General features: G+C 52.9%; 1 protein-coding gene across 1 annotated transcript in view; it reads right to left on the reverse strand.

Moving 5' to 3' along the window:
- Window positions 1-18,509, reverse strand: part of SLC29A3 (solute carrier family 29 member 3) — a 46,327-nt gene extending 27,818 nt beyond the window's left edge. Inside the window, exons 1-3 of the mRNA XM_052639728.1 lie at window positions 18,501-18,509; window positions 17,751-17,817; window positions 13,674-13,972 (exon numbers count right to left, since the gene is read on the reverse strand). Coding sequence (XP_052495688.1) covers window positions 13,674-13,972; window positions 17,751-17,817; window positions 18,501-18,509 — 375 coding nt within the window. The remainder of the gene's footprint in view (window positions 1-13,673; window positions 13,973-17,750; window positions 17,818-18,500) is intronic.
- Window positions 18,510-20,148: the final 1,639 nt, after the last annotated feature.

A 20,148-nucleotide genomic window follows, 5' to 3' on the forward strand; every position in this document is an offset into this window, starting at 1 on the left:
AAAGGCCCTCAAGGCAAGCCCCCCTCCAAAGGCCCTCAAGGCAAGCCCCCCTCCAAAGGCCCTCAAGGCAAGCCCCCCTCCAAAGACCCTCAAGGCAAGCCCCCCTCCAAAGGCCCTCAAGGCAAGCCCCTCCAAAGGCCCTCAAGGCAAGCTCCCCTCCAGAGGCCCTCAAGGCAAGCCCCCCTCCAAAGGCCCTCAAGGCAAGCCCCCTCCAAAGGCCCAGGGTTCCTCCTCCTTTTCTATCTTCCTCTCAAAGTTTGCTTGGTTTCCCTTTCACTCTCACCCCCGCGCCCTCATTTGCTGGTCCCCATATCCCCAGCAGCTGACTGTGGCTCATGCTCACTCCACCAGATCCCAGCTCCACCCATGTCTTTGCTCAGCTCCTTCTTCTGCCCACACCTCCTCACCCCCAATCCAAGCCCATTTGTCCTGTGTTTGTCTGCCTTTCAAAGTCCAGCAGCTGTGGACTCTTCCCCATGCAGCCCGGCCTCCTGGCCCCTCCTTGGACCTCTGCACGCACTGTCTCCTCCCTTTTGACCCTTTTTAAGCTCCAGTTTGGTTATATGATGGCACATGGGGGTGAAGAAGGATAATGGGTGGTCTCATGTAGCAGGCTGAAGAGGGGTGTTTATTTCAGATGGTACTAGGGAGCTATGGATGGAGAAGGCAATGGCAGCCAACTCCAGTACTCTTGCCTGGAAAATCCCATGGGCGGAGGAGCCTGGGACTGCAGTCCATAAGGTCGCGAAGAGTTGGACACGACTGAGAGACTTCACTTTCACTTTTCACTTTCACACACTGGAGAAGGAAATGGCAACCCACTCCAGTGTTCTTGCCTGGAGAATCCCAGGGATAGGGGAGCCTGGTGGGCTGCCGTCTATAGGGTCGCACAGAGTCGGACACAACTGAGCGACTTAGCAGCAGCAGCAGCAGCAGGGAGCTATGGAAGGCCTCTGAACAGCAAAACCATATGGTCAGTGCTAGGTCTAGAGGGTCACCTGGCAGAAGGTAGTGGAATGAATGGAGGGGCAGAAGCTGGTGGCAGGGGCTATGCATGTATCCACTCATTCATTCACTCAAGAAATGTTAAAGGCAGTCAATCGTTCAGAGCCCACTCATTTATGCAACAGGTAATGGCTGAGCACCCTCTATTTGCCCAGCATGCGCTAGAGGCTGGGGTACTCTAGTTAGGGAGGAAAAAAAGAGTAAACAAGCTTTTTAAAGGACAGCAAATTGTAACAAATGCAATGAAAAGAAAAACCAAGTAAGGGAATAAAACAGGGCCTAATGCGGGGACTTCTATTGGCGAGGGTAGTGAGACAGTAACATGTGAACAGAGACCCAAGGATAAGCTTATGAAAGGTGAGGGGATGAATGAGGTTGGTGCGTTCAAACAACTGAAAAACCAGGGTGATTCTGGAATCCAGGGAGTGAGGGAGAGAAGGGGGGACCAAACTGGCTGAGGCCAGAGTTTGGATGTGAGGTTCTAAGCCTTTGAGAAGTTGGGGACCAGCACCCACTCACCCACTCACCAAGCCCCACCATGCAGAGCTATTTCAAGTGTTCTTCATGTACGTAATCCCTCGACACTGCAGACAAGGACACTGAGGCTCAGAGAGGTCAGGTACTTGTTCAAAGTCACACAGCTCAGACCCAGTCCTTTGTCCCCTTACCTGGCCTCTCTATTTTGCCTTAAAGAAACCACTTCTGCAGCCTCCATGGAGAACTGATGGCAGGGGACACCCTGGGAGCCAGCGAGGCCGAGGCCATGGAGGGAAGAACTAGAGGGATTAAGGCGTTTCAGAGGTAGGCTGACTGCGGGGGTAGAAGGACAGAGGAAGACAAAGGGTAACCCCTCAGTTTCAGGCTTCAGCAACTCGACTGGGCAGGGAAGGACATCTGCTCCAGTGTATTCTGTGCAAAACTGACCCCATGGTGAGAGTCCAGCCCCCTGAATGCTGGACCACGGCATCTAATCCTGCAAGGGTCTTCCTCCCGTGCCCTCTCCCCATGAGTCCAGCACAGACAGGTCCTCTACACACACTTATCCGTCAGCTCCTCACTCTGCTCATCTTTCTGAGCCCAGAAGTGATTCAGAGGGATTTAGTTCAAGTTCCTGCTTTCATGGAACTGACGTTCGGGTCAAGGAGACAGTCAGCAAACGCATAAGGAAATAAACAGGCAATATGTCAGGCAGTGTAAGTGTTATAAAGAGAAATCAAGCCAGTTAGGCACCTCTATAGCAGATCTCAGAACACTTGTAGGAGGAAGAACCACAGGGAGCGGCCAGTCCTGGGGTTGGCAAGAGATTGGCCTGGGGTCAAATCTGTCCAGCTTCCTTTTTTTGGGAAATACTGAAAAAGTCATGCTTGTTTGTTTATGAATTATCCACAGTGGCTTTCACTCTACAAGGGCAGAGCCAAGCAGCTGCCACAGAGATCCCGTGGCCCAAAAAGCCTGAAATATTTACCATCTAGCCCTTTGCAAAAAGTTTGCCAGCCTCAATCTAGTTTCTTAAGGAAACAAGAGCCCTAAGTCACCCAGCAAATTCGACAAAGAGTCAGAAACAACCCAGCCCTCCTGAACCCCAGGTCCTTCCACCAGGCAGGGTGAGCAGGGTAAATGGCAACATCACTTCTGCCAACCTTCCACTCTGCTCCCCGCCCCCCTTCACCTTCACCTGGTCCCTGACCAGGGGCAAGCAGGCCTGGGATCTTCATCCTTTATGTGCTACCTATACACCCTCGCTCCAAAATTTCTGCCTGGAAGATCCCATGGACGGAGGAGCCTGGCGGGCTACGGTCCATGGGGTGGCAAGATCGGACACGACTTCGTGACTCATCAATCCACCACCACCACACACCGTCAGGCTAGAACCTTAGTCGGCAGGGAAAGGGCTCAGAAACAGACAGAACAAAAGGTCAGAGAAACTGGAAGCCTATAAGTCCACGCACAGTCTCCACGGGGTGAGAGCTGATTTGGGGCTCGGCCCCTGATGTTGCTTGGCCAGCCTGTCCCTCCTCATCTGCTGCCTGACCATGTGGCCAGGGCGAGGAGGAAGAGGTCTTTCAAGGAAACTCCCCATCTACCCTCAGTTTCTGCAGCTCCCAGAGGGCTGACGTGCATCGGCCCCCAGGGCTGACCGCTGAGGGCAGGGACCAGGCCCTGCGGCATGTGTGTAACGTGGAGGTGGTGTGGCAGTGCTCCAGACTCTCTCTGTAGAAGGAAACCCAGGAGAACCACCAGGAGGAGGGAGTCCTTAGCAGCCTAGGTTGCAATTCCTCACCCAACATGACCTCTCCTCTACAGGGAGCCTGTTTCTCTTTTTGAGGTCCATGTGGGCAGAAACCATAGGCTGCTACACACCTCAGATGTGTGCACACACAAGTGTAGACACAGACAGGACTCCCAAGAGGACCACCCCCCAGTCCTTGCCGCCACCACATGCCCCTCCCAGGTGACGGCCCTGTAACAAAGGCGCCCACAACGACTGCAGTCTGTTTCTGCTCTCTGGATCCTTGGGATGATCAATCACATTAAGGAGACTCAAAGCCCTCGAATTTGTCGAGGAAATCGCCTCTAGATTCTAAGGACGAAAGAGGGAAGGAATAAAACCGAGGGGTAGTGATCAATAGCTTGGGAGGGCCAGGGTGCAAGGTGCCGGTGTGGAGAGGGGCCCTGAGCACATGGGGAGAAAACAAAAAGAGAAGTCGAGGCCATCGAAGGCACGAGTGACGGCATCTCAGGCTAGGCTTTTTCTCTCCCTCTGCAGGACACAGCAAGAGCTAAAAACAGAAGAAAAAGCCATCACAGTATATTTATTGGGAATGGCATGCTGGCTGGGTCTGCAGTTAGAATCAGAGGGTGGACAAGGGAATAAAAAAAATGACTCACTTTGGTTCTAATTTTAAAAAATGGTTTAGAGCAGCCATCCATGTTTGCCCAGGCTGTTGGGCAGTGCGAGGGGAGGGACCTGCCCTCTGCCTGGCAACCACTCGCCCATGCCCTGCGCAAGAAGCCTGGAGCCCCCCTCCCATTCTGCCTGACCCCCAGACTGCCCCTACTGTCTCCTTTTCTGGGATGACAGGGCTCAGGCAAAATCCTGCCTTAATACAGATGTGAGTTGCGCTAGGAGTAGACGGCAGGAGGGCCATGATCTATCTACATCCAGAGAGGCGCAAGCTTCTCAAGGAACAGCGTGTGGCACAGAGGAGACCTGGATGCCCAGCCCCCTGCCAGCTGGCTAGGTCAGGAGCACCTGGCCCGCCCGGGAGAGGCAGCCAGCAGGGTGGAGCCTGAGAATCTGAGTGTCTGCCGAAGCGCCCCAGAAAATCTAACGCAGCCTCAGGTATCCCTGGGTTATAGTCCCTACCCTTGTCTTCACAGCCCTATGGCATCAGCACGTCACTTACCGCTTCACTTTCCTTCTCTCTGGGGAAAATGCATCCTTATGGTTGACTGTGAGGTCACAGGCAAACAGGTGAAGGGCTCTTCAAATAACAGGTTGCAACCCCTTGACGGATATGAAATCCACTTAATAGGTCAGGACCAAAATTTTATTTCATTTTCTCTTTGGCTGCCTTCTCTCCTGTTCCTGAGGATGAATCATCTGTGGGCTTGGCTGGGACCCCTCCACTGTGCTCTGAGCACAGGCCTTATCTGCTTGCGGACCTCACCCAGCTCTGCTTCCTCATCTTCCTCAGCACCCATGGTCCCCCCTCCACTTGGCCCACTCACACAAGCATACACACTGCCTGCCATTTCCCCTGCATTAAAAACAAAACAAACCCAGAGAAATCCATACCCTCCTGACCACATGTCCCCCTGTAACTCCCGCTCCAAACTTCCAAAGGGAGAAAGTTTCAGAGTAGAACACCTCGAGGTATTTCCCAGGTGTGCAGTCTCCCCAGTTCCTCCCCCATCCTCTCCCCCACCGCCTCAGGTCCAGCTTCTGCCCCTCCCCCACATCACTGCTCCCCAAGGCCATCATGGGCTCGTACCAAAGGTTAAATCCCAAAGCAAACTCTCCATCTTCAGCCTGGGTGGCTTATAAGCCATTTATAAAATCAGCCCCATGATCTCTTGCTCCTCTTTGAAAACTACAATCAGAGATCTTCTTTTAAAAGTGTAGATGCTGCTTCGTGAAGCGCTGTTTCCCTTACAGACAGGTAGGTTCTGCCAGGTGAGACGTGCACTGGGGTCAAAAGCAGTCTGAAAACATCTGGAAATGAGGCAGGAGGCAGATGGGCCCTCCCCCACCCCCACCCCCGGGGTAAAGTGATAAGGGATTCATTCCCTGAGGACCGAAGCTCCAAGACAGGGCAGGACAATTAAGGGAGGAGGCTGGACCAGGCCACATATTTCTTATTCTTGAAGTCAGGGTACCTTCCTGACCACACAGGCACAGAAAGGCTCCTTGGAGGTCTAAAGGGGAATGATATCTACTGATGCTAAGCTACCCACAACCTTTTCGATAGAATCCATCTTGGCTAAGAGAGGCGTGCACACACATGTGATGATCCTGAGATATACCAAATATGGACTGAAAGTGAAAGTGAAGTCGCTCAGTTGGGTCCGACTCTTTACAACCCCACAGACAGTAGCCTGCACCGGGCTCCTCCATCCATGGGATTTTCTAGGCAAGAATACTGGAGTGAGTTGCCATTTCCTTCACCAGGGAATCTTCCCGACCCAGGGATCGAACCCAGGTCTCCCGCATTGTAGACAGACGCTTTACTGTCTGAGCCGCCAGGGAAGCCCAAATATGGACTGTGAACCAGGCAAACCAAAATGACTGGCCAAAGGACACCCAGAAGAAATGCCCCATTAAAGTAATTCAAACTGCCACCAGGGTGCGACTCTGGGACTCTCTCTCTCTCTGAGTCTGCCCATGTGTCTACCCACATGTACTGTGTACTCTTTCTTCCCCTAATAAACTCTTCACTTCCTTCACTACTTTCCAACTTTGTGGAAATTCTTTTCTGCAAAGGTGAAGGGGCTGGGCCCTTGTCACTGACCACTGGTCTAGTGGCTAGGATCTGGTGCTCTCACCCCCATGAGCCAGCCTCAATCCCTACCTGGGAACCCAAGCCCTGCTTCAAGCCACTGCAGGCCGAGGCGACCCAAGATCAGAAAGGCAGCTTTGGGGCACAGGAAATGAGGGCACGGACAACGCAGGTTCAGATGGCCTGGCTTGAGTAACAGTTGTCACTGACTGTGCTTGGGAACAAATCACTTGTATTTTTCGAGCCTTGGTTTCCTTCTCTGTAAAATGGGCATAATAATACCCTGAGGGCTATAACGACCAAGAGAGATAAAGAAAACCTCTGGCACACAGTAGGTTGTTTAATAAATCTCATGGAATTAATAAACAAACCAGGGCTGTTAGTGCAGTGGCTGGCACAGGGTGAGAGTTTGGTAAAGGTGGTGAATATTATAAGGATTTGGCCCAGTTCGCACACTGCAGATGCCTCACAGGAGATGCTCAGTAAATACCAGGCTTCCCTCCCAGCAATAATATCCTGAGCACTCTGTAGAGACTGCAGGTGGGTCTGCGTGCAAAAGACCCAGAAGCCACAGAGCCTGACCCCAAGCCACATAGTGAGGGAGGGCACCACTAAAACTGGAGCTGAATAAAGTCCTGTCACCCTCCTGGGCTCCTCCCAACTCCCCTGCAGGGGACAGACAGACCCAGCTTCCTCCCAGGCACTGAGCATTTACCGAAGAAATGACCCGTGGCTCTGAAACTCCAGGAGCAGGTCACAGCCCACTGGCTGGTCCTCACAGAGGCAGCCGCGCAGGAGAGGGGAGACCAGGACCACCTCCACTGAACGGTGGGCCTCCAGCCTCATGGCCCCCCTGCTCTTGCCCGTGTCACCCCAGGTGCTAGGACGTCCACCTCAGGACCCAGTCGGCCCTACTGCTCCTCTTCCAGGAGGCTGGCAAGTGAGGAGTAAGAGGAGGGTGGCTAAGCGCGTGACCGGAGGAAGGGCTGAAGCCTCTTCCCCAGGTTGTCAGGCCCTGGGGGAACGGCAGAGGCATGCTGAGGAATTAATCGAGCCTGAAGTGTTTAGGTCAAAGGAATACCAGAACTCCCGTTCAGTGAAACTGAGCAGGACCCTGCAGGGCTTCTGAGCACGGGAGCCTTTCTGTCCTTTCTTCTTGCAGGGAACAGACTCCAGCTTCCAAAGGGCAGATTCCAGCAGCTGCTAATCTGGGAAGCTATACAGAGATAAGGGAAGGGCAGCCAAGAAAAAACAGTGCAGCCTTGGGGCTGGGTTCTGGTTCCACCTCATGGGATACACAATATCTCTGAGATCTTTACAGAATCAAAACCCCCAACAAATGGAATTAGCATTCTTCACTGCACAGAAGACGACCTGAGGCCAGATTAAAGGCGTGCAGGCCCTGCACACACACACACTCCTCTTATCAGCAACCCCACTCTTGAACTATTGCTATAAAACTCCTCACCAAATCCTCCCATGTAGGGACACATAATATTTTGGGCAGGAGCCTGCTGTGTCTCCCTTTGCCCGGCAAAGCAACAAAGCTATTCTTCTCTACTTCACCCCAAACTCTGTCTCCCAGATTTGATTCAGCACCGGTGCATAGAAGCTGAGCTTTCAGCACCATCATTTCTGTTTGGAAGGGTCCCAGTGAGGACCCCACTCTCTCTGAAGAAGCCCAGGTCAAGGAAAGCCATTCCTTGGACTTCCAGCAGGGAGCCTACTTTCATCCTCCCCTCCACTGCCAGCTTTGACAACCTGCACTGTAGGAGGTCCTTTCAGAGGGCTCACTTACATCTCTCATGAGGTAGCCTAAGCCTGTCTGATGGATGATCTGGTGGAGGCTGCTCCTTACCCCCACCTGGTAACCCTTCTCTTAGATCATGTGGCTGCACATTTAGCCTCACCCAGAAAGCTTTAGAATACTTGTGTCCAGGCCCCTCCTTCAGTGTTACCAGAATTGGATGGGTGGGGCAGGCAGGTAGGTTTCACAGCTCACTGGGTGATTCTAGTGGGGAGCCAGAACCGAGGACACCAGGGGAGATGGAGAGTCCAGAGCATGTTGCTTACCAGCACAGGCTCTTGCTAACTTCCAGACTGGTCCATAGCCCAGTTCTGTCACTTGGGAGTCAGTGACGTTGGGTCACTAGCTCCAAATCTGTGAGCCTCAGCTTCTCCATCTGAAAACTGGGCCTAGCACCTAACTCACCAGGTCATCCTGCAGACGAAATATTAGTAAGATGGTGGGTCCACTGGTGCCGGGCACAGGCTGCGTGGTGGGGACTCTGTAAAACCAACAAGTCATAACCAAGGCATCTGATAATGTGTCCTTCTCTAAACTAGTTCATCCTGGTTGCTCTGAACCCTCCTCCCTGGACTGGGATGCCTGCCCTTAGCTGTAAGAATAGCTCCCCAGTCATGCTATCCTGCCCCGCTGGGTGGGGCTGAGGGGTTGGGTGAGGACAAAGCTACCATAAGTGGGAAGATGCTCAAGATCCCCACCTGCTAAATCAGATCAACCTGGGTCCCTTCCCGAGGCAGGAACCCCACTTCATGTCTCTGCCCACCACCTGAAACATCAGAACTCCTTCAGTGGTGACCACTGTGACCTCCAGACCTTCTGCTCCCTTGCAAAGCCCTCTTTTGGACTGGGGTCACGAGGCTTTCCTCCCCAGTCGTATAATAACTAATGCAACGAATATTTATCATGTGCAACTCTTTGCTGGGAACACAGGGACATACAGTCAGAGGCCTGATTTCACTACCCCTGAGGAGCGAACGGTCTGTGAAAAGTGTGCTGTCACCATGGAAGACAACACTTCCCACCTCACAGGGTGCAGTGGGGTCAAACAAGCTAATGCAAAGTGCTGAGAGCATGGCTCCCCAGAATAAGTGGTCAGGACCAGCAGCTGTGGGGTGAGGGCCTGAGGGGGAAGTGCACTGGAGGCTGGGGATGCCGATGAGAAGCCCATAGCTCAGACGGCTGGCAGCAGGGGAGGTTCCCAAGAGTCAGAGATGCACCCGCCTCCTGCCTCCACTCCTTAGGACTGGGCCACTGGGACCCCCTCTGGTCAGCTGATGGATGGGACAGCTATAGATTGCCAGGCCCGGGTTCTGGCCCTGCTGACACCAACTCAGACTGTGGGTCCCACCTATGACCTGGCCGTGTCCACAGCCCTCTCAGAAAGGAGCCCTGGGTGTGTGGGGAGGGGCCATGGCAGCCTCGTGACAGAGAATGACCAGGGGAAAACGTCACCACTGTCCTCTCTGTGTCAGAAAGGGGGTGTGTGGCCGACGGACAGTCCCTGGCCAAGCAGCAGTCTACAGGCTTGCAGGAAAGGCCGAGGGGAGGGCAAGAAGGCCCCACAGGATCAGGGATGGTTTAAAAACCCCAGAGCCAAGGGAGGACTGGGGCCGGGGTGGAGAAAGTGGGGGGTTGGGGAGGGATCAGCTGACACCTTGGAAACTGGGTCCAGAATCCAGGAGTAGAGCTAAGGGCCCTGGGCTTCCTGGGTAGAAAGGAGACCAGACCAGAGTCAGGCTCTCCATAGGAAGAAAGACAGGGTTTGGCCCAATCCAGGTGTGGGTCGGCCCCTGTCTCCACAACAGTCCCCTCTGCACCACCCTCTGAACATGACAAATGTTGCAGTCATCCATCCACCTAAGTTCTCCGTAAAATTGTTTACAACCCTTCTAGCTATCTGATTAGGGGCAGGCTATCGAACCTCTTTGAGCCTTTAGCTTTTTTGTCTGGAAAAAAAAAAACAAACAAACAGGGTTAACAAGAGACACCGTGTTTAACACCCTTGCCAGCATGGTGGGCCTATAGTCGGGCTCAGAATATGGCAGTCATCGTGGTTCCCCCTGCATCAGATTTTCCTGTCAATTCTTCCTTGTTTACGCTCTAATTTTTTTTGGCTCTGGGCCCACATTCTTGTGGTGAGTTTATTCAAAGTTCTTATTCCAGAAAATGGAGACAAGGGGACAGGTGAGCAGAAAGCTTTCTAAACCATCCCAAGGCTGCTCCAGGCCGAAGGAAATGAGCCTGAGAAGGCAGGTGACCTTGAAAGTACATAATTTGGGTAGTGGGGGTTGGGGGGGGAGGCAGTCTGTGCAAAATTCCTATAGAGTCAAACTCCCCACCCAAAGGTATCCATCCCTGGGAAATACAAAAGAAAGTACAGAGAAAACACAACAGCCAGACCCACAGCTAACTGAGCTGCAGGGGCGGCTGAAGGCGGATGTCTGACTCTTCCGGCTCCCTCCCCAAGATGTAGCCCTCAGGTGACAGCACAGACCAATCACCTCTCACAGGGAAATCAGGAAGAGAGGGGAAAAGAACTGGGGAGGAGGGTGGCAGAAATGAGGAATTAGGCAAAGAAAAATGGTCCACAAAATGCAGAAACACCCCAGCATGCTTGCTTCCCAAACCCGGCCCATGAATCGAAGGGTGACAGGTCTCTCATCTCTGATGCCAGGAGCCAGGAGCTCCGGGCAGCCGCTGGTACTGCATCTGCACCTGCCAGCACTTGGAAAGAGGCAATAAAGCACAGTAGCAGGGCCTGGAATGCTAAGTGCCTGCAGCTGGGAAAGGACTGCCTTGCAGCCAGAGCGGCTCACGGCACACGGCCACCGGGCAAGGGCAGGCTCCCAGACATGGGACTGCATGTCCTCCCCACCCGGGCCACCAGGCAGAGGGGGAGGCGGGACAGGTGCACATGGAACCAGCCCTGGGGGCTGCCCGAGGCCGGGTGCTGGCCCAGGCAGACGGGGATCTTCTGGATGAAGCCCAAGTGGGCTGGCTGATTTACCGAGGCTGGCAGAAAGCTGGGACGCTTGAGTCACTGGTAAACAAAAGTGGATCATAAAGCACCCCGGCTAAGCCAGCCGTCTGGAAATACACCAGGGCCACATGCAGCTCAGAGTGTGGGCCCCATCGCTCGAATGATAATAATAATAATGTTTATACGGCACTCACAGCAGTGGTACCAGACTCTAAGTGCTGTGTGTGCATGTTAATTTACTTAATCCTCATAACAACCCTAAGAAGCTGGTGGGGGTATAATCCTCCTGTTACATACTGCAAGATGAGCACTGAGACGCCAGGGAGCTAAGAGCAGAGGTAGGGTTTGAACCCACACAGTCTGTTTCTAGAAGCCCTGCCCTAGCTCCACCATGCCTGCCAGTCACCAGGGTGGCATGTTAGCAACTCCTGACTCAGCCAGTCCAGGGGCTTGAGACTGCCTCACGAACACGCTCCCAGTGAAGCCTGGTTCCAAGACCACACCTAGAGCAGGACGCTCTAAATTACTACATTATATTCCTGTGACAGCCCTTCAGCAGCGAAATGAGTTTATACTGGCTGCTCTGGTCCCTAGAAGCATCTATGAATTCCTCAGTTAACAGAGAGAGGCACTCGCAGGGTGTCAGAATCTAGGGGCTGGGGCTGGAGGAGGAGACGTGAAGTCTTAAAATTCCCATGTCCACTTCATCTCTGCCTGATTCAATCAGAATGTCAGGGGGAGGAGCCCAGACTGGAATTTTTGAAAAAGCTCCCTGGGTGACCATGTAACTGGAAAAGCCCTTCCAGTCAGACAAGAGGGAAGCCTCAGTTAATGTCAGACTCATCGAAAGTTCCACGGGGTTAGGTCAGGGATCTCAAATGTACTTTCAGAAGAGGGTTGGTGAGCCAACTCCCAGGCCAGTTGAGGGGTATGGCTGGGTCAGCTAGGGTATCCTGTTCCTGTTCCCTGGGGCAGCCCTAGAGGCGACAGGTGGCAGCTGGCAAGCCCCAGTCTGGCTTGCCTTCAGAGACACCCTACTTCCCCCATCCATGAGCTTTCAAGAGAGAACAGACACTGCTCTGGATCAGTTGTGGAAACTGAGGCTCTTTCAACCATACTTCAATAAAATAAATTTTTAAAAGAATTCTCAAATGCTCTGGCTATTTCCCAAGTAAGGTTACTGACAATTTTTATACTAAACCAAAGTATAATAAAACATTAATTTATGAGAGAAAAAAAAAAAAACCCTATCCTTGACAGCTCCTCTTAGGAATTTTCCATCCATTGACCTCTCGCTTTGCTCCCTGGCCATAAATCCCCTCTTGTCCTTGCAGTGCTGCTGCTAAGTCGCTTTAGTCGTGTCTGACTCTGTGCGACCCCATAGATGGCCGCCCACCAGGCTCCCCCATCCCTGGGATTCTCCAGGCAAGAATACTGGAGTGGGTTGCCATTTCCTTCTCCAATGCATGAAAGTGAAAAGTGAAAGTGAAGTCACCCAGTCTTGTCCAACTCTTAGCGACGCCATGGACTGCAGCCCACCAGGCTCCTCCATCCATGGGATTTTCCAGGCAAGAGAACTGGAGTGGGGTGCCATTGCCTTCTCCGGTCCTTGCAGTAGGTGAGCCCAGTCTCTCTCCCTTACTGCAACAGTCTTGAGTAAAGGCTTCCCTACTGCTTTAACAAGTGGCAGAATTATTTTTTCTTTAACACTTGCCCTGTTTGAGGGAAAAGTCAGCCCACAAAGTGAGCAGCCCCAGGTGGCAAGGGTAGACCTGATGCCACTGCCAACCAAACTGAGACTCCTCACCTTGACATTCAAGTCCCGAGCAAGGACTTCAAGGCCGAGGCAATAAAATCAAGCCTTATCTGTCTCTTATGTGTGTGGGTGCCCCACATTCGGGAAAACTAGACGGTTCCCTGTTCCTCAGAGACGACTGAACTTTCCTCCCATCCTACCATAGCTCAGACTTTGCCTTCCACCTGGAATGTCTCCTCCCCATTCTTCTAAGTTGCAGAGATCTCTCCCTTTATGACAAGACTACTTATCCCCATTCTTCGATTGCCCCTGTCTTCCACAACTACACAAACTCTCATCTGAGCTGGGTACATGGTTCTCTGGAATAAAGACTATGCTTAAAGACTATATTTCCCAGCCTCCTTTGAGGTGCATGTGGTCACATGACTGCGTTATGGCCAATACAATATGAGCAGAAGCCATGTGCTTAATTCCCAGAGTGTTTATGTTCTTACGCCTCTCCTCCTCTTCCTATGTGATGTAATGGCAAGAACTCCTACAGCCATCTTGGGCTATGAAGTGATCTTGAACATGGAAGCTACAGATGGTGGAGCAGCTAGGTTCCTGACAACATGGAATATCATGCCAGCATTGGGCTGGCCCCTCCAGGCTTGCACATGAGAGAAAATGACCTTCCTTCCATCTTGTGGTAGCCACTGCTCTTTTGGAATTTTCTGCAAGTCATAGCTGAACTTGATGCTATTAGAGTCACCCTTTCAAACCCATGGAGGCATAGACTCAGGATTTTGGGGTCAATTACTATACCACACTACACAGACTCATCATTTGCATCTCCTCCCCAAGTTAAATACTAAGCAATGTGAAGGCTGGGACTGTGTCTTATCCAATTCCATGTTATCCTGCCATGCGAAACAAAAGGCCTCATACATAACACAGAGCATGTCTTAGGGCTGAAATGAATTCCGTCTACGTACTACACTCTACACAGCCTCCCAACTTGCATCCATACTCGCAACATGCAACAAGCCTTCCTGGAAAGGTGTACCCAAGTGAACTCAGCCTTTGTCCCTTCCAGGAAGCTTGTTCCCCACTAACCTCCAACCCCCTGGGAGAAGCTCGCCTTACCAGGATGTCTGAGTCCTTAGGCTCCTCCCCAGTGGCTGGGCTGGAGCAGTTGCTGAGTTTGAATATCCAGTACTCCTGGGCCGTGACAAAGAAGTTCCATGGCAGCAGGCTGCCGATGCCCAAGCTGAAGAAGATGATGTAGGTACCGTTGTAGCGGTCCTCGGGCCTCTGCAGGCTGGGTGGCGGGCAGTCCAGCAGCTTCTCAAGCAGTGCTTCTTGGTCAGCTTGGAGGGAGCTGCTTGCAGTTCTGTAGGTGGAATTGGAGGTATGACGAAAGTCATCTTCTGAGATGATGGCCACTGTTGGAGCGGAGAGACAGGGAGGGTGATCAGAAGCTGAGATCAGGTACAGCTGGAGACTCACCCATCTTACAGAGCTGATTCTGCCCCTACCTGGGGATCTGTGGAGTCACCAAAGTGTGATTAGAGAGCTCCAGGTTTAATTATTAGGGGCAAAGACAAGACGTCAGCATTGTAAGTGACCTCAGGATGCCCCCAAACTATACAGAGGCCACATGGTAGCAGACAGGTTGGCTGGGAGTAAGGCAATGTGGCATAGTGGGGCCTGTAGCAGTCAGTCCAGAAGGCCAAACCTGGTCTCAAGGCATTCAAATTTCTAAGCAGCCACAACAAAAAGAATTAGGCCCCTCGATGAGCCAAGAATGCTCTCTAAACTCTTTTCAACTTTGTGGGAGAAAATTAAGGAGGAGGAAATTGTGTAGAATATGGTACTATCTGTACATAAGAAGCACAGATCAGGTCGGTGAGGAGGGGAGATACACACATATGTAAGTATACCCTCTGGAAGGATACACAAGGAATTTCAAACAGTGGTTGCCTCTGAGGAGCGAGGCTGGGGACTTCACTGCATGTTCTTTTGTGCCTCTTGAATTTTGAACTTTGTGAGTGTATTGTCTGTTCAAAAATAAAAACTATAAATAAAAATAAAGGCATTCAAATAACATTAAAAAAAGTAAACCTCATAGTGTCTAGAGCTGCCCCCAGAAGCTGGTTTGAAACACCTAATAGTCCACTCCCTCATTTCACTGTGGGAAAACTGAGGTCCAAAGAACAGGTCACAGACCAGGCAAATGGCCAAGCCTGGGTTTGCAGCTCCTGCCTGGGCCCCCACCTCTGTTCACTACATCCCACCACGAGACAGCAACTCCCCATCTGCAGTAGCAGCTAAAACAAACTAAAGATTCTGGGTTGCCAGTAACAATTGTGTACACGGCCTCGGGCAAGGCACCAAGTTCTGAGCCTCACTTTCCCCATCTGCAAACCCGGGGAAGCCTTTTTACAATGGTATTGTAAATTGCAACTGGCTGGCAATGCTGATAAGTGTCAGCATCTTCCCTGCCATCCTGGGCTTGTCAGCTGGCTGGCTGGCTGTGGAGTTTGGCTGCAAGGTAGCATGCCTACTTCTATGCTCTATATAGCACCTAGGCTGTGTCAGCAGCTTGATAAATGGGAAAAATTTCCATAAAACTGAGGATGGGACAGTCTGTAGTCCCTTCTGCAATAAATAAATCAGTGCATCTAGGCTCACATAGGAGGCTGAGCCTTAACTCAGCATTAAGCCAGACCAGGAGAAATGCGAACACTGTCACAGAGGTATAGTATAGGGCCTTATCTGCTATTTCAGGAGAGCCGCACAGTATTTCTCAGAATTAGGCAGGAATTATTGCTTCCTTTTTATCAGATGCAAAGAACGAGGATGTAAAGTTTGTCCCACATTGATTTGTCCCACATTCAAACAGTGAGAATTCCCAATAGTTAAATCCAGCACTGGGGCATGTTCAGGTCTGTACCTGGCACTTGAGGCTGACAACAGCCCAATATGTTAGGTGCTACTCTAAGACCCATTTCATAGGCGAAGAGTGAGGCTCAGAGAGGTTGAGTAATTTGCCCAAAGTCATGCAGCTAACAAATGGGAAAAGTGAGGTTACTCAGCCAATCAGTCTGAGGGCCATGTGGATTCCTTGGCCTCCCTGGGAGGAAGGTGGTTGGCAATGTGCATTCTTGTCTACTGGCTCCAAGTACAGACCTTCTGGAAGAATTCCTGGTCAGTGAGCTGTGAACCGAGGCGAAGGCAGCACTGCAGGGCACCCTTATCAGTACCTGCTGAATGAATGGGTTCTGAACAGCCAGGATATGTACCCCTACTGGGGCAGCACGTACCCTGCAGCAGGCAGGCAGGAGGCGGCCGGAAGCCCAGAGCATCTGTGTCAGCAAGTCTATTTTAAACTCCCCTGGTTGAGCAGAGCCTTTTCCCAGCTTTGGTTCACAGGGAGCTCAGCACTAACAAACTAACCAGACAGCATGGCCATGCGTGCACACACACGTGCACATACACACATACAGTTTCTATATTAGTGTTTAAAAATGTAAAAATTATGACCCATATAGGACAACAGACAATGGGCAAGTGGTCCTTTCCAGATGCTCAAACTCCAGGGGTAGGTGCCGGGGCTAACGTTCAGTCACTCAGGCCACACTCGGCTGGAGTCCATTCTCAGCTCCAGGGGCCTATTTGTCCAGGACCATTCGGCCTTGACCAAGCTTCTGAAAGAGCCAGGAATTTTCTCTCACTCAGGTCACAGGCTGGGGCACTGGAGTGAGCAAAGTCTTATTACTCTTTATGAAAGCTAGCTGCTGGCTTTGGATTAAAAAAGAAGAAAGGCAAGGAAGAGTCCTGGCATCCCCGGGGCCGGGCTGGCGATGCCTGGGGTGTGTTCCTCAGGCACCTGTAGGAATCCGCAGCGCTCAGCCCTGCTCCTGTCCTGGTTGACTTGGGGCAAGGGGTAGACCCTGCTCAACGCAGCAGAAACTCGTCGGGCCTGGGGCCACCGCAGACCATCTTTCAGGTCTGGGCGCTGGTTCCCAGGAAGTTTTTGACTGACTCTTAAGTCAATCTCGCCTTTGTGCCTCGATTTCCTCACCTGTGAAATGGGGGCAAGGGGCTGGGGAGGCTACCCTATGGGAAAGCACTGTGGGAAACACAGGGCGCCAGGCAGAGGCCACGGCAGAATTTGCCTTGAGGTCGGGGACACCCCCAGACTCAGGCGCCCCAATTTGGGCTCTCAGCCACCTTCTGGATACTTTGGGCTAACTTGTCCATACCCAGGCCCTCCACATCCAAACGGTGAGGTCCGATCTCAGGAAGTTCATGAGGGGGCGGGAAGAGAATCTGGAGGAGAACGCAGACCCAGGAGGAGGGAACGTGAGAGGAAAGTGAGAGGCGAGAGCAAGGAAGGAAGGGAATGGACGCCGGGGAAGGGGGGTCAGAGCGAGAGGCGTCGCACCGAGCTGGAGGCTGGGTCGGGGTTCTGAGGCTCCAGGGGAGCACCCCCGGGAGGGCCGCGGGGTTGGGGAGGGGGGAGGCCGCCCCCAGCGAGAGCCCGGGGAGCCACCAGGAGCCTGAAGAGCTGGGCTGGGGCCAGGCCCGCGCCCGACCGCCGGCCCGCACTTACTGTCGCCGTCGCTCGCCGCCACCGCCGCTGCCTCCCCGGCTGCCGCGGCCACTGCGACTCGGGGCTCGGCCGGCCCTGAGGCCGGGCTCCGCCTCCAGGCCCCGCCCCCTGCCCCACCCCCGCCGGCGCTTCCGGGTTTGCAAACGGGTCTCCTTTCGCGGCTCCGCGCGCAGTTACGCGGGCGGCATGCTGTGGGCACGCGCCCATTTCACAGGTGGAGGGAGTGAGGCTCCGGCCGCCAGGTGCACCGCCCAGGCTAGCGCGCAAGTGCGCAGTGAGGCGGCTCCCGGTGCTTCCGCCGCTGCTTCCCCACCGTGGAGCCCGACCACCCCGTCAGCTCCCAGAGCCCTGCTCCCCAGGACCCGAAGAGCTCTCCACCCGCCGCACCCCCGCCCCCGCCCAGGCAGCGGCGGAGTCGCACCTGCACCTCTCTGATCCCCTACTGTTCCCCGCACCCGCGGGAACCCTCCCGGGAGCCAGCGCCTTCCAGAAGCTCACTAGCTGAGGCAGAGGAGTAAGCTAGTCCCCAGGACCACTCCGACCCTACCAGGCCCTCCCACCGGCCGCCAGAACTTCCTGTCTAAATTACCGCCCGAGGCAGTCACCGTCTCTCTGCTTTGACCTGACGTCTACGCTCGTTATTGTCACATGCCCGGAGGGGCCGGAGTTGCCCTGTGCCCCTCTCACGGACCTGAGAAAGCTGGGCTTGTGGGAAGCCCCGACGGAAGTGTGATGTAACGCTAGCTCTGTCTGGTTCTAAAACTGTTGAGAGTCCCCTGACCCCACAGTGGTGGGTCAGCGCTGGGTGCTCTCAGGGCCGCGGGGAGGTGGCAGCCTTGTTTCATGGTGAGGCTGGCAGAATACTGTGCGTCCTTCATTAAGCAGACCTACCATGTGCCAGGCCCTGCGGTGGGGCCTGTGGTGTGTTAGGATCAGAAATATGGGATCTGGTCCCTGGTTCCTGATAGAATGTTTCTAAAACCCATAGAATTTCCTGAGTGATGGGGGTGATTTTTTTTGTTATTCAAGCCCATTTAAGCCACACCTGAATTTATGCTAATGAGGTGGGCGTGGTGGGCCCCAGATAGCTTCTGGTTGAGGGCTGGTGGAACCCACCCTGGGGATTAGAAGGTTGGAACTTTCAGCTCCATGCCCTGCCTCCAGGGAGGGGAGAGGAGCTGGTGATGACCTAACCATCCATGACCAATGAGTTAATTAACCATGCCTACATAATGAACCTCCATAAAACCCCTAAATGATCAAGTTCAGAGAGCTTCTGGGTTGGCAAACACATCCACCTTCAGGGAGGGTGGCACACCCCAACTCCATGGGGACAGAAACTTGGGACCTGGTACCTTGTTCATTTTGTACCCTTTATATAAAATAAGCCAGTGATAGTAAGTTTTTTCCTGAATTCTGTAGGCCATCCTAGCAAATTATTGAAACTGGAGGGAGTGTGTGGGAACCCCTGATTTTGTCACCAAGTTGGACAAAAGTCTGGGCACCCTGGGTACTCTATACCTACGGCTGGAGTCTGAAGTTGAAGTAGGGGCAGCCTTGTGGGACCCTTCAATGTATGGGATCTGTAGCTCCAGATACTGTCAGAATTGAATTGTTGGGTCCCCAGCTGGTGTCCAGAGAGTTGGAGAATTTGTTGGAGTATACATGTAAAAAAGAAACCCACCGCATCTGTTGTCAGAAGTGTTGAGAGAGTAAAAACAGTGCAAAGAGCCAAGGGTGGAAAGGGCTGGGGTCTTGCTTGGGAGGAGCTTGCACTCTCCCCGGGGGACAGGCCAGAAGGGGCAGAGGACGTCAGAAGCCCTGCAACCTACAGCCGACTTGAGGGCAGACTGATTTCAGGACCAAGGGGATGGGAATACGTGGGCAGGCCATGGTGATTGGTTTGGCCGGATGTTGTGGACTGGCTGTGGAGGCCCCTTTTGATAGGTGGTGCTAGAGGTAAGAACCCGCCTGCCAATGCAGGAGACTCGGGTTCGATCCCTGGGTTGGGAAGATCCCCTGGAGGAGGGCATGGCGACTCATTCCAGTATTCTTGCCTGAAGAATTTAGTGGACAGAGGAGCCTGGTGGACTACAGTCCATAGGGTTGCAAAGAGTCAGACATGACTGAAGTGACTTAGCAGGCATGCACGGGAATGGAAGCAACACTTTCCTGCCTGAGGGCCATTTACTCTGTGTCCGGGGTGGAGATGAGTTCAGGCATTTCAACTGGGCGGAGTTGATGCCTGTTTGCGGGTAGGCAGAGAATGTCAGGGAAATATTTGTAAATGGTGCAGTGCTGCACAGCTACTGGGCGTCACCACTGTTCTGAAATGCACATGAAGAAGAGAGAAGTGGGGAGAGGACGGAGGAAGAGAGGGAGAGTAAAAAAGAGAAGGAGGAGAGCAAGGGAAGAGAAGGGAGAGAGAGGAAGAAAGAAGAAAGAACAAATGAAAATTCAAAACATCCCAAGCGCTCTTCACTGGGTTGATAATTTACAATTCTCAGAGTAAAGCATCCTGCCACACCTTGGCTTGGAAATACTCTGAAAGTCCTGACAATTGAACAGAAGCTATCTCAGCATTACAAAGGGACTTGCTTCTGGCTCTGGGGAGCTGCGATGGCATGACGAGGACTGGCTGGGGACGTCTCCTGGTGTGGTGGACAAACTGGGGCCGTATGAACCTGGGCTTAGGCTTAGACGCTGTCTAGGTATCCCTATGAAGTCAAGCCTGGTTTCCCTACTCATATCAGCCCAAGCTAATAGCCTTCTATGAGGAGGATTGGGGGGTTTAAAAGTAATATTGATAGCTCTCAAGGACGCTCTGGCTGCCTTCCCCTATCCCCAGCAACCATCTCCTTTGAGGCTGGTACTCTAGTTAGCTTCTTTTACATATGAGGACCAACTCCAATATTCTTGGGCTTCCCATGTGGCTCAGCTGGTAAAAGCATCCACCTGCAACGCAGGAGACCTGGGTTTGATCCCTGGGTTGGGAAGATCCCC

Source organism: Budorcas taxicolor, chromosome 5 (assembly GCF_023091745.1).
Source record: "Budorcas taxicolor isolate Tak-1 chromosome 5, Takin1.1, whole genome shotgun sequence".
NCBI classification, from domain to species: Eukaryota; Metazoa; Chordata; class Mammalia; order Artiodactyla; family Bovidae; genus Budorcas; species Budorcas taxicolor.